The sequence below is a fragment of the Pristiophorus japonicus genome, chromosome 2, assembly GCF_044704955.1.
Source record: "Pristiophorus japonicus isolate sPriJap1 chromosome 2, sPriJap1.hap1, whole genome shotgun sequence".
In the NCBI taxonomy this organism is placed as follows: Eukaryota; Metazoa; Chordata; class Chondrichthyes; family Pristiophoridae; genus Pristiophorus; species Pristiophorus japonicus.
In genome coordinates, this window is record NC_091978.1 from 64,966,470 (window position 1) to 64,980,891 (window position 14,422).

Here is a 14,422-nt window from a genome sequence, read left to right on the forward strand (position 1 = left end):
ATACTTTCAAAAGAGCCAGAGGGAGCTGAGCAATCTTTTTATACTGCTTGTTGCTATGATACAGATTTACGAGAATGATACCGAGAGTATGAGTAATTCTGATAGATTTGAAAAGCTAGTACTGTATTCACTGCAGTAGAGAAGATTAAATGGAGCTCAAGTAGAAGTGTTTAAAATTACCCAAAGTTTGAAATAGTAAATGGTGAAAAATTGTTTCCAGTGGTTGGTTAATCAATAGCAAGAGGGCGCACATTTAGAATTAGTGCCAGAAGCCGAACAAGAGAGGTTAAGGTCAGATTATTATTCTTTCAAACATAGGTTATTAGAATATGGAATGCATTGCCATAAGTGACAATTGAAGCCAATATTTAAGACTATATTAGATAAACACTTGAAGAATCATAGCAATCATAGAGTGATAGAAATTTACAGCACGGAAGGAGGCCATTTAGGCCCGTCATGGCCGCGTCGGCCATCCAAGAGCCATCCAGCCTAATCCCACTTTCCAACTCTTGGTCCGTAGCCTTGTAGGTTACAGCACTTGAAGTGCACATCCAAGTACTTTTTAAATGTGGTGAGGGTTTCTGCTTCTACCACCTTTTCAGGCAATGAGTTCCAGACCCCCACCACCCTCTGGGTGAAGAATTTTCCCCTCAAATCTCTTCTAAACCTCCTACTAATTACTTTAAATCTATGCTCCCTGGTTGTTGACCCCTCTGCCAAAGGAAATAGGCCTTCCTATTCACTCTATCTCGGCCCCTCATAATTTTATACACTTCAATAAGGTCTCCCCTCAGCTTCCTCTGTTCCAAAGAAAACAAACCCAGCCTATCCAATTTTTCCTAATTGCTAAAATTCTCCAGTCCAGGCGACATCCTCAAATCTCCTCTGTACCCTCTCCAGTGCAATCACATTTTTCCTGTAATGTGACCAGAACTGCACGCAGTACTCCAGCTATGGCCTAACTAGTGTTTTATACAGTCCAAGCATAACCTCCCTGCTCTTGTATTCTGTCTCTGCTAATAAAGGCAAGCATTCCGTATGCCTTCTTAACTACCTTATCTACCTGACCTGCTACTTTCAGGGATCTGTGAACATGTACTCCAAGGTCCCTTTGTTCCTCTACACTTCTCAGTGTCCGACCATTTAATGTGTATTCCCTTGCCTTGTTAGCCCTCCCCAAATGCAGTACCTCACACTTCTCTGGCTTGAATTCCATTTGCCACTGTTCTGCCCACCTAACAATTCATTGATATCTTCCTGCAGTCTACAGCTTTCTTCTCTTCTTTATCAACCACACAACTGATTTTAGTATTATCTGCAAACTTCTTAATCAAACTCCCTGCATTCAAGTCTAAATCATTGATATATATCACAAAAAGCAAGGGACCCAGTACTGAACCCTGCGGAACCCCACTGGAAACAGCCTTCCAGTCACACAAACATCCATCAACCATTACCTTTTGCTTCCTGCTTCTCAGCCAATTTTGGATCCAACTTGCCACTTTGCCCTGGATCCCATGGGCTTTTACTTTCATGACCAGTTTGCCTGATCAGAAGCTTTGCTAAAATCCATATACACTACATAAAACACACTACCCTCATCGGCCCTCCTTGTTACCGCCTCATAAAATTCAATCAAGTTAGTCAGACATGACCTTCCCTTAACAAATCTATGCAGACTGTCCTTGATTAATCAGTGTCTTTCTAAATGAAGATATATCCTGAAGGAAAATATTAAACGATATGAAACAAAGAAACATAGAAAATAGATGCAGGAGCAGGCCATTCAGCCCTTCTAGCCTGCACCGCCATTCAATGAGTTCATGGCTGAACATGAAACTTCAGTACCCCTTCCTGCTTTCTCGCCATAACCCTTGATCCCCCGAGTAGTAAGGACTTCATCTAACTCCCTTTTGAATATATTTAGTGAATTGGCCTCAACTACTTTCTGTGGTAGAGAATTCCACAGGTTCACCACTCTCTGGGTGAAGAAATTTCTCCTCATCTTGGTCCTAAATGGCTTACCCCTTATCCTCAGCCTGTGACCCCTGGTTCTGGACTTCCCCAACATTGGGAACATTCTTCCTGCATCTAACCTGTCTAAACCCGTCAGAATTTTAAACGTTTCCATGAGGTCCCCTCTCATTCTTCTGAACTCCAGTGAATACAAGCCCAGTTGATCCAGTCTTTCTTGATAGGTCAGTCCCGCCATCCCGGGAATCAGTCTGGTGAATCTTCGCTGCACTCCCTCAATAGCAAGAATGTCCTTCCTCAAGTTAGGAGACCAAAACTGTACACAATACTCCAGGTGTGGCCTCACCAAGGCCCTGTACAACTGTAGCAACACCTCCCTGCCCCTGTATTCAAATCCCCTCACTATGAAGGCCAACATGCCATTTGCTTTCTTAACCGCCTGCTGTACCTGCATGCTAACCTTCAATGACTGATGTACCATGACACCCAGGTCTCGTTGCACCTTCCCTTTTCCTAATCTGTCACCATTCAGATAATAGTCTGTCTCTCTGTTTTTACCACCAAAGTGGATAACCTCACATTTATCCACATTATACTTCATTTGCCATGCATTTGCCCACTCACCTAACCTATCCAGGTCACTCTGCAGCCTAATAGCATCCTCCTCGCAGCTCACACTGCCACCCAACTTAGTGTCATCCGCAAATTTGGAGATACTGCATTTAATCCCCTCGTCTAAATCATTAATGTACAATGTAAACAGCTGGGGCCCCAGCACAGAACCTTGCGGCATCCCACTAGTCACTGCCTGCCATTCTGAAAAGTACCCGTTTACTCCTACTCTTTGCTTCCTGTCTGACAACCAGTTCTCAATCCACGTCAGCACACTACCCCCAATCCCATGTGCTTTAACTTTGCACATTAATCTCTTGTATGGGACCTTGTCGAAAGCCTTCTGAAAGTCCAAATATACCACATCAACTGGTTCTCCTTTGTCCACTTTACTGGAAACATCCTCAAAAAATTCCAGAAGATTTGTCAAGCATGATTTCCCTTTCACAAATCCATGCTGACTTGGACCTATCATGTCACCATTTTCCAGATGCACTGCTATGACATCCTTAATAATTGATTCCATCATTTTACCCACTAATGAGGTCAGGCTGACCGGTCTATAATTCCCTGTTTTCTCTCTCCCTCCTTTTTTAAAAAGTGGGGTTACATTGGCTACCCTCCACTCCATAGGAACTGATCCAGAGTCAATGGAATGTTGGAAAATGACTGTCAATGCATCCGCTATTTCCAAGGCCACCTCCTTAAGTACTCTGGGATGCAGTCCATCAGGCCCTGGGGATTTATCGGCCTTCAATCCCATCAATTTCCCCAACACAATTTCCCGACTAATAAAGATTTCCCTCAGTTCCCCCTCCTTACTAGACCCTCTGACCCCTTTTATATCCGGAAGGTTGTTTGTGTCCTCCTTAGTGAATACCGAACCAAAGTACTTGTTCAATTGGTCTGCCATTTCTTTGTTCCCTGTTATGACTTCCCCTGATTCTGACTGCAGGGGACCTACGTTTGTCTTTACTAACATTTTTCTCTTTACATACCTATAGAAACTTTTGCAATCCGCCTTAATGTTCCCTGCAAGCTTCTTCTCGTACTCCATTTTCCCTGCCCTAATCAAACCCTTTGTCCTCCTCTGCTGAGTTCTAAATTTCTCCCAGTCCCTGGGATCGCTGCTATTTCTGGCCAATTTGTATGCCACTTCCTTGGCTTTAATACTATCCCTGATTTCCCTTGATAGCCACGGTTGAGCCACCTTCCCTTTTTTATTTTTACACCAGGCAGTAATGTACAATTGTTGTAATTCATCCATGCGGTCTCTAAATGTCTGCCATTGCCCATCCACAGTCAACCCCTTAAGTATCATTAGCCAATCTATCTTAGCCAATTCATGCCTCATACCTTCAAAGTTACCCTTCTTTAAATTCTGGACCATGGTCTCTGAATTTACTGTTTCATTCTCCATCCTAATGCAGAATTCCACCATATTATGGTCACTCTTCCCCTAGGAAAGAGCAGGAAAATGTGACTGGAGTAGATAGCTCTGATCGGGATCTAGCTGTGTCATAAGCATTTTTATAGTACTTTGCACATCCACAGTATATTCCAGTAAGGAGCAGCAGCCAAGGTCCCACTGAGTAGAATTGCCAGTTTTGGTAGTGTTGGTTGAGAGAGGAATGTTGGCCAGAACACGGGGAGAACGTTCTGCTCTTTCTCGCATAGTGCATGGGATCTTTTATATTCAACTGAACAAGCAGATGGAGCACATTTAATATCTCATCTGAAAGATGACACTTCTGACAATGTAGCATTCCCTCAGTACTACACTGAAGTATTAACCTGGATGATATGCTGAAGTCCTGGAGCATGGTTTGAACCCACAACCTTTGAACTTAGACTAGAGTGCTGCAACACTGAACGAAGCTGACAAAATTGGGGAACCTAAGGGTGTTGGAGAGAACATATAAGGTAGAGGAGGTTGCACAGGTCGGGTGGGACAAAGGTTGGAAATATTTGAAGATTATAATGTGTATTCAAATTCAGTGCACTCATTATTGTGTCATTGAAGACAGAATGATGGTTGAGCAGACTTAATGTAGAATAGAATACAAACAGTTGAGTTTTAAACGAGTTAGAGTTTATAGAGTTCGGTGAATGGGAGGCTGGCAAGGAGAATATTGGAGAAATCGACTCTGGGGTGACAAAGCAGTTCTAGCAGTTTTGGTATAAAGTAAGGAGTGCAAAGTAAGGCCCTGCCCTAAAAGTCTAAGGGCTCGAACTCGGTCGAAGCCAAGGCCCGCCCAAGTGCTGCCCAACAGACCGCTGATGGCTGCTGAGAGACCAGGCGGTACTTTGCCTGGAAAATTCCTCTAAAAGAGGTGGCAGTACAGCCCGGCAGCCAAACAATGGCTTATGCCGTCATTCTGGGCGGCAGTGGACGGGAGCTCTCAATCTCGGTGACAAATACGCTTGCCGCCCAAGTGCCGCCGAGATGGAGTCAGGCCAGGGAGGATTGAAGACCTGCAAATAAAAATCAGCAAAAAAAAGAACACTGCAATACCTTCAGGGAACCCCATCCAGGTAAGTTGGTGTAAATGTTTTTAAAAAAATATGTTCACCAATCTATTTTTCCGTTCTTTGTAATTACCGTCGGGGTTAGAACAGCCTCCACACAGCGGCCCTTCCCACTGCTGGCGCCAACTCCAGCCCGCACCAATCTGGCAGCTCGGCCGGCGGGCGGGAGGCCACTTACTTTACTTGGCCGCCATCGGACGTTAGCAGGCAGTTCCCAGCAGTACGCCGCTCCAGCCCAAGTGGAAAATGGCAAAGAGGGGAGACCGGCAGCAGTGGGCGGTAAGGCCACCAATATCGGGGCCTAACAATTCAGGTTGTTCATAGAATCATGGAATGATTACAGCACAGAAGGAGGCCATTCGGCCCGTCGTGCTGGCTCTCTGCAAGAGCACTTCAGTTAGTCCCACTCCCCTGGCCTTTCTCCGCAGCCATGCAATTTTTTTTCTTCAGGTACTTATCTAATTCCCTTTTGAAAGCCACGATCGAATCTGCTTCCACCACCCTTTCAGGCAGTGCATTCCAAGTCATAATTGTTGCGTAAAAAAGCTTTTCCTCATGTTGACTTTAGATCTTCTGCTAATCACCTTAAATCTGTGTTCTCTGGTTCTCGATCCTTCCGCCAATGGGAACAGGTCTCTCTATCTACTCTGTCTAGACCACTCATGATTTTGAACACCTCTGTCAAATCTCCCCTTGATCTTCGTATAAGATTCTGAGGGGGCTTGACCGGGTAGATGCAGAGACGATGTTTCCCCTCATGGGGGGGATCTAGAACTAGGGGGGGGGCATAGTTTCAGAATAAGGGGTCTCCCATTTGAAACAGAAATGAGGAGGAATTTATTCTCTCAGTGGTTGTGAATCTTTGGAATTCTCTGCCCCAGAGAGCCTTTGAATATATTTAAGGTGGAGATAGACAGATTTTTGAATGATAAGGGAGTCGTGGGTTATGCGGAGCAGGTGGGAAGTGGATTTGAGGTCAGGATCAGATCAGCCGTGATCTTATTGAATGGCGGAGCAGGCTGAAGGGCCAAATGGTCTACTCCTGCTCCTACTTATGTTCTTATGCTCCCAATACTCCTCCTTGATTCCCCCAGACCTCTATCATAAGTGGAAGAATAATGAAAATATGAATTTTGTGATTCCCATCGACCAATCATTTCACTCGAAAGCAACATGTACTGAGTTGGCCAATAACATCGTCAGAAGATGACATGATCCCAATGTGTTTAGTATGTTGAATAAACAGGTTTTTTTTCAAAGTAACTTTTTTAATTGGTCTTGGAGCTTATACTTAAAAACATTTAATATGCATTCAGCTGAGGCAAGATCGGCACAGCAAGGTTTGATCTCCATGAGTACCTGTCATAGCTGCTCAGTTGAATTCCTTAGGTAGGTATAGTTCAGACTTCTTGGGAATATTGGCTTTGGTGCTCTTTTAGTGGTGTCATCCTGAGAGATCATATACTAGAATTAGGCACTGATCAGTTTTCTTATATGCTTACTTTTTCCAGTTCTATTATTGGGCCTGAATTCACGGCCCTTACAGGTGCGTAAGAGGTGTGCACACGCCCATAGGGGCCCCGCAAGTTCCGGGTTCAAGCATGCGAAGCCTCTTGAAAGATCACATGCGTGCGAAGGTGAAGGGTCTCCGCGGGTGGAGAGTTTTGCCATACTCCTGCCAAGCAAATGAAATTCTTAGAACTGATAAAAGCAGACGTAAGGTATGCTTTTATCAGTGTAATACTTTTGAAGTACAGAAAATCACAATTTAAAAAAATAATTTAAACATTTAAAATCCTGTTAAATAAGGTAAGTTTATTTTTAGACCCTTTAAAATATGTACATTTATTTTTCAAAAATTACATTTTTGTTTTAAATAATTAAATTCCAATTTTGACTAATTTGAAATATGTGTTTTTAAAATTTATTTCAGTGTTTGTGTTTTTTGGGGGTTATTCCCATTCATACTTATGGTGGTTCTGTGGAACCACCAACTCTGATCGGTTGGGCCGGCCCACGTGATCCCAGGGATACGTACGAAGCCCATGTGCTCCTGGGATACATGGACCTCTATGCAGGCTTTCGCATAAAGGCCCAGGAACACAAGTCTTCGAACCTCCGGGACCACCAGGTATTTTCGTCAAAATCTTTGCGGTCAGAGGCATCTGCCAGCGGGCAGCCCCCGACCGCAGATTCTGGGCCAATACATGAGAAATGTATTGTGCATATTCAGGTTTTCTCAGTTATTTAAGATTAGATGTGTGAGTTTTCATCTTATTCTGGTTAGCGTGGATGATTGATCATTGTCCCTTTTTTCTTAGATACGTTTATAATTAATGTGCAGTGCATTACTTCCTCTAAGTTCATGTCAGAGCTGTAACAAATACAAAAATGCTTTTTCTACTTTCTTTTAACTTATAGGATACTGAGCCAATATTTGAAGAGGAATCCAAACCCATTTACTGTATGAACTGTCAAAGCATTTCATTTTGCACATATACACAGCAGTCCCTGTTGGTGGTTTGCTCCAAATATTGGAGGGTAAGATTTTTGTAGTGTACCCATTTATGGTTTTGTGAATCAAAAATTTTAAGATCAAACTTTTAAATGTAAAGCTGAGTAAACTTGTATCCAAGTTTATTTTTAAAATTGTGCAATAATCAGTTGCCAAATTTTTTTCCAGAAATAAACTATAATTTTATGTTTTTTCTCACAGACAATTCTCACTCACATTAGAAAAGCTGTGCACATTTTAATGTTTTGTTCCTCGATCTGATGACATTCACTCCATGCAGGTGTATGCATTTTATACTAATAAAAGAGGGAGATTTTGCAGGCTATTGCTGGAAATCCTGCTCTGATACTTCTCCCTGTGCTGACAAAGCAGCCTCTTTCTATAATTGATATAATCAAGCTTTCCCTATTCCCTATGTCCTTCGAACCTGCTGCCATTATCCCACATCCCATTCCAAACCTCCTCTCAACCCGCCATACTCTCACCCATCTTCAACCTTCCCGTTCTTTCTTAAGTTCTGGAATGCATGGTTGACTGGCAATTAGACTTCCAATTCCCCCTATTCGAGTTGCCCCAACCACTGAGATGGTGATGGTTCATGTTACAAATGATACCATTCCCTCCAAGCGCTTTTCTTCTATTGTCTACCTCTATGGCACTCTTCTCTTGTGTTTCGATTTCTACTTGTCACATTGTACATATTGCTCTGGACTATTGACCTTTTGATCTTTGCCATTGTCTTTAAATTGCCCTATGCCTTCACTCCATCATAAGAACATAAAAACATAAAAACATAAGAACATAAGAACATAAGAACATAAGAACATAAGAACATAAGAACATAAGAACATAAGAACATAAGAACATAAGAACATAAGAACATAAGAGCAGGGGTAGGGCACTTGGACCCTCGAGCCTGCTCTGCCATTTAATAAGATCATGGCTGATCTGATCATGGACTCAGCTCCACTCCCCTGCCCGCTCCCCATAACCCTTTATTCCCTTATTCAAAAAATCTGTCTATCGCCGCCTTAAATATATTCAAAGACCCAGCTCCACAGCTCTCTGGGGCAGAGAATTCCATAGATTTACAACCCTCTGAAAGAAGAAATTCCTCCTCATCTCAGTTTTAAATGGGCGGGTCCTTATTCTGAGACTATGTCCCCTAGTTTTAGTTTCCCCTATGAATGGAAATATCCTCTCTGCACCCACCTTGTCAAGCCCCCTCATTATCTTATATGTTTTGATGAGATCACCTCTCATTCTTCTAAACTCCAATGAGTATAAGCTCAACCTATCTTCATAAGTCAATCTCCTCATCTCCAGAATCAACCAGCCTTCTCTGAACAGCCTCCAATGCAAGTAACTCCTTCCTTAAATATGGAGACCAAAGCTGTACGCAGTACTCCAGATGTGGCCTCACCACTATCCTTTACAGTTGTAGCAGGACTTCTCTGCTTTTATACTCTGTCCCCCTTCCAATAAAGCCAACATTCCATTTGCCTTTCTGATTTCTTGCTGTACCTTTTGTGTTTCATGCACAAGGACCCCAGGTCCCTCTGTAATGCAGCACTCTGCAATTTTTCTCCAATTAAATTATAATTTGCTTTTCTATTTTTTCTGCCATAGTGAATAACCTCACATTTTCCCACATTATACTCCATCTGCCAAATTTTTGCCTACTCACTTAGCCTGTCTATATCCCTTTCCAGATTTTTTGTTCCCTCACAATTTGCTTTCCCATCCATATTTGTATCATCAGCAAACTTGACTACGTTACACTCGGTCCCTTCAAGCAAGTCATTAATATAGATTGTAAATAGTTGAGGCCCCAGTACTGATCCTTGCGGAACCCCACTAGTTACTGTTTCCCAACCAGAATATGACCCATTTATCCTGATTCTCTGTTTTCTGTTAGTTAGCCAATCCTCTATCTATGCCAATATATTACCCTCAACCCTGTGAACTTTTATCTTGTGCAGTAACCTTTTACATGACACCTTATCGAATGCCTTCTGGAAATGCAAATACACCACATCCACTGGTTTTCCCTTATCCACCCTGCTCGTTACATCCTCAAAGAAATCCAGCAAATTTGTCAAACATGATTTCCCTTTCATAAAACCATGGTGACTCTGCTTAATTGAATTATGCTTTTACAAATGTCCCGGTACTGCTTGCTTAATAATGGACTCCAGCATTTTCCCTTTGACAGCTGTTAGGTTAACTGGTCTATAGTTTCCTGCTTTTTGTCTGCCTCCTTTTTTAAATAGGGTCATTACATTTGTGGTTTTCTAATCTGCTGGGACCGTCCCAGAATCCAGGGAATTTTGGTAGATCGCAACCAATGCATCCACTATCATCGCAGCCACTTTTAAGACCCTTGGATGTAAGCCATCACGTCCAGGGGACTTGTCAGCCTTTAGTCCTAACCAAACAACTTCCTACAGACATTTTCCTAACACTGCACTACCCCTCAATCCTTCCACCATTCGCAACTACTTCTTCAACCTTAGTTCTGAAACTTACATAGGATAACATATTACATAGGATATATGGCTCAAAAACAGGCCATTCGGCCCAGCCAGTCCATGCCGGTATTTCTGTTCCACCTGAGCCTCCTCCTGACTTTCCTAATCTAAATATATTAGCATAACCCTGTATTCCCTTCTCCCTCATATGCTTGTCTTGCCTCCCCTTAAATGCATCTCTACTATTCGCTTCAACCACTCTCTGTGGAAGCAAGTTCCACATTCTCACCACTCTTTGGGCAAAGAAATTTCTTCTGAATTCCCCATTGGATTTTTTGTTGACTATCTTATATTGATGGCCTCTAGTTATGCTCTTCCCCACAAGTGGAAACATTCTCTCTATCCACTCTATCAAAACCTTTCATAATTTTAAAGTCCTCTATTAGGTCAGCCCTCAGCCTTTTTTCAAGAGAAAAGAGACCAGTCTGTTCATCCTTTCCTGATATGTATACACTCGCATTTCTGGTATCATCCTGTAAATCTTCTCTGCACCCTCTCCAGTGCCTCTATATCCTTTTTATAATATGGCAACCGGAACTGTGCGCAGTGCTCTTTAACTGTGGTCTAACCAAGGTTCGATACAGGTTTAGCATAACTTCTCTACTTTTCAATGCTATACCTCTACAACTAAACCCTAGTGCTTGGTTTGCTTTTTTTTAGCCTTGCTAATCTATGTCGCAGCTTTTAATGATTTGTGTATTTGTATTCCGAGATCCCTTTGTTCCTCTACCCCACCTAGATTCACACCCTCCAAGTGATAAGTGATCTCCCTATTCTTCCTACCAAAATGTATTGCCTCACATTTATCTGTGTAGAACTTCATTTGCCAATTATATGCACATTCTGCAAATTTATTAATGTCCTCATGTAATTTGTTGCCGCCCTCCTCAGTATTGACTTAACCCGCCCAATTTGGTGTCATCTGCCAATTTAGAAATTGTGCTTTTGATTTTAAAGTCTAAATCGTTAATATGAATTGTGAACAACAGTGGTCCCAGCAGTGAACCTTGTGGAGCACCACTACCCACCTCTGCCACTGTGAATAGCTACTTTTTAACCCCAACTCTCTGCTTTCTGCCTTGACGCCAACTAGTTATCCATTCTACTACTTGACCCCTGACTCCGCATTCTCTGACCCTTTTCATCAGTCTATTGTGGGGTACCTTATCAAAGGCCTTTTGAAAATCTAGATAAATTACATTGACTGCATTACCATTGCCTATTCTCTGTTACCTCTTCAAAAAATTCAATAAGGTTGGTCTTGCAAGACTTTCCCTTTTGAAATCCATGCTGATTATTCATTATTATATTTTTAGTTTCTAAATGTTCTATTTATTTAGTAGGGATTCCATTTTTCCTACCACCGTTAGGAAACTGATCTATAATTCCCTGGACATGTTCTATCCCTTTTCTTAAGTTTAAGTATTATGTTAGCTATCTGCCAGTCCTCTGGCACTACATCTTTTTTGAACGAATAATTAAATATGTGTTGTAATGCCTCTGCTATCTCTTTCCTAAATGCGTGGATGCAATCCATCCGGACAAGGGATTTTATCCTCTTTGAGTTTGACTGATTTATTTAGTATATCCCCTCTTTATTTTAAATGCACTTATCTCATTACTAATCTCATCATCCCACTTCTTCCCTCAAAGCCTCCCTTATTCAACACATACCCTCCCGTGCTTTCAAAACCCTCTCAAAGATTCTTATTTTTGATTGTGCTTTCTCTTTTCGCTCTTTTTGATTGATAATAACTGCATCAAAACACCTCAATTTTTAACACCTCTATTAAATCTCCCCTTAACCTTCTCTACTCTAACGAGAACAATCCCAGCTTCTCTAATCTTTCATCATTGCCGTAATTGGCTGTAAAGCACTTTTGGACATCCTGAGGTTGTGAATGGTGCTATGTAAATACAAGTTTTTCTTTCTTTCATTCTTATCCCTGATCCCATTCCAGTAAATTTCCTCTGCACCTGCAAGGCCTTGAGATCCTTCCTAAAGTGTGGTGTTGGATACAGTACTCCAGCTGAGGCCGAATGAGTAATATAAAAGTTTAACATAACTTCCTTTGTACTCTATGCCTCTCTTTATAAAGCCAAGGGTTCCATATGCTTTTATAACAGCCTTACAACTGGTCCTACCACCTACAAAAAATTGTGTACGTACACCCTCGTGTCTCTCTGTTCCTGCACCCCTTTCAAAATTGTACTCTTTAGTTCATATTGACTCTACTCATTCTTCCAAAATGCATCACTTCTCTGCATTAAATTTGTTAATATTTATAAATTATTTGAATTCTGTGCTGTAGCTGGTTCACATGTGAAATCCAGTTGGAGAGTGAACTTTATATAGTTTAACAAAGAATCATATTTAATTATTTGGATCTGAAAGAATGAGTGGTTTTAGGACATTGCCAATGAATGCAGCAGAATTATTGACAAATTTTACTTCATGGAAAATCATCCAGCAGTTTGAGTGAAACTACCAACATGTTTACAGCATTACAGATTATTTTACAAACATGGTTAATTTATTTCTTCTCTGAAGAAAATTGGTTGTCACCATGTTGAAATAGGTATTCAGTTTCTTAGAGGCAAATAATGCATATTCTAAAACTATTGTAATTCGAGATAAATTTGTTTTTGTGAAAGCATTGGTTTTGCTTTATCCTTGTTAATTTGATGGTTTAATATCCTGATTTGTTATTCAGTGGATAAGAAAAGTTCTGAAATTTCTTTTAATGCATTGATCACATTAGCCAGGAAGCTAAACTGACGTGCCTTAACGTACAAAATATTGGGCTCAATTTTCACCAGTGATTTGCGCCGTTTTTTCAGCTTGTGCCGCTTTTTTTTAACCTAAATTTTAAAAATCCACGTTTCCCCAGTCATTGTGCGCCAGCATAACTCAGTTAGTTAAGATTTTTTTAGGTTAGTTTTTTTTTTGCATCATGGGGGCGTAACCTAATGTCTGTGCTAATTTTTCACAATTATGCAAGTTTAGCCAATTTAAATTTCTCCGAGGACGGTGTATGTGATTACTCCGAAAAAATCTTCTGGGCACTTGAGAGAAGCCAGCGCACATTAAAAAATTGGCGCAGAAAGACGCTACTGTTTTTGTGTGACGTTTTGGAGGGAGTCAAGAACACACAAATATCCATAATCAACCTTAAGTTTTTAAAACTTAAAATGCAGGAAATGGAAGTTTAATGGAATTCTTTAAGTTTTCATTTTTTAAAAAACTGACACGCCACCACCGAACGTCTCCAATCCGGGCTCGAGGGTCGGAGCGTCAGCCAGCAGAATTGGTCCTTCCTCCTGACACAGGCGCTCAGGGCTTGGCTTGAAAAGAAGCCCGGGGCGGGGGAGGGGTGGGGGGCTGTGGAAGCCAACAACACGCATCAAATGAAGCCGGGGCGGTTCCCGATCATTGTGCCTGCTCAGACCTGGGTGTGGTCCATACTAGGGCATCGGCCTTGGGGAGAGAGAACAAAGTACCTTGTCCTGCCTGCCGTTTTGAGCTGCTTGCAAAGGCAGAATTCAGTCATGGGGGCAATACTGACAATGCCATATCTTGTGCAAGCCTTCTGCATGATGGTGCTGCGGAGGAGACAATTGATTTGACATCATCACATGAGGAACCTTGAAGCATGTAGGGTGATGGGCAGGAGGCCGTACCCACGTCAGGTATAACGAGATAGACGTTCGTACTTGCACTTGAGTGATGCAGACTGTGTCAGAAGGCTGCGTTTCCGCAAAGAAGTTGTAACTGAGATCTGTGAGTTAGTAAAAGCAGATCTGCAACCTAGAAGCTTCAGGAGGACTGCTTTGTCAGTTGAAGTGAAGGTTACAGCTGCACTTTCATTCTATGCATCTGGATCGTTCCAGGCTACAACTAAGGATGTGTGCACATTTCTCAACATGCAACACATATCTGCATTCGACAGGTGATTGCTGCACTATATGCCTGGAGGAATGACTACATAAAGTTCCCCATGACCATCCAGGCAATGAGTGAAAGGGCTGTGGGCTTCTCCAGGATTTCTGGCTTCCCAAAGGTACAGGGCTGCATTGATTGTACCCACATGACCTTACGAGCACCTTTGGACGATTCCGAGATGTACAAGAACAGAAAAGGCTTTCACTCCATTAATGCGCAGATCGTGTGTGACCACACGCATCGCATCATGTTAGGTGATGCAAGTTACCCTGGGAGCACCCATGATGCATTCATCCTATGCAAAAGCGTGATATC

General features: G+C 42.0%; 1 protein-coding gene across 6 annotated transcripts in view; it reads left to right on the forward strand.

Moving 5' to 3' along the window:
* The window catches only part of LOC139239069 (WD repeat-containing protein 7), a 1,036,818-nt gene that overhangs the window by 110,986 nt on the left and 911,410 nt on the right, over nt 1–14,422 (forward strand). For all 6 annotated transcript variants that reach the window (XM_070867593.1, XM_070867585.1, XM_070867609.1 and 3 more), the window contains exon 8: nt 7,540–7,659. In XM_070867593.1, the coding sequence (XP_070723694.1) occupies nt 7,540–7,659 (120 nt within the window). The remainder of the gene's footprint in view (nt 1–7,539; nt 7,660–14,422) is intronic.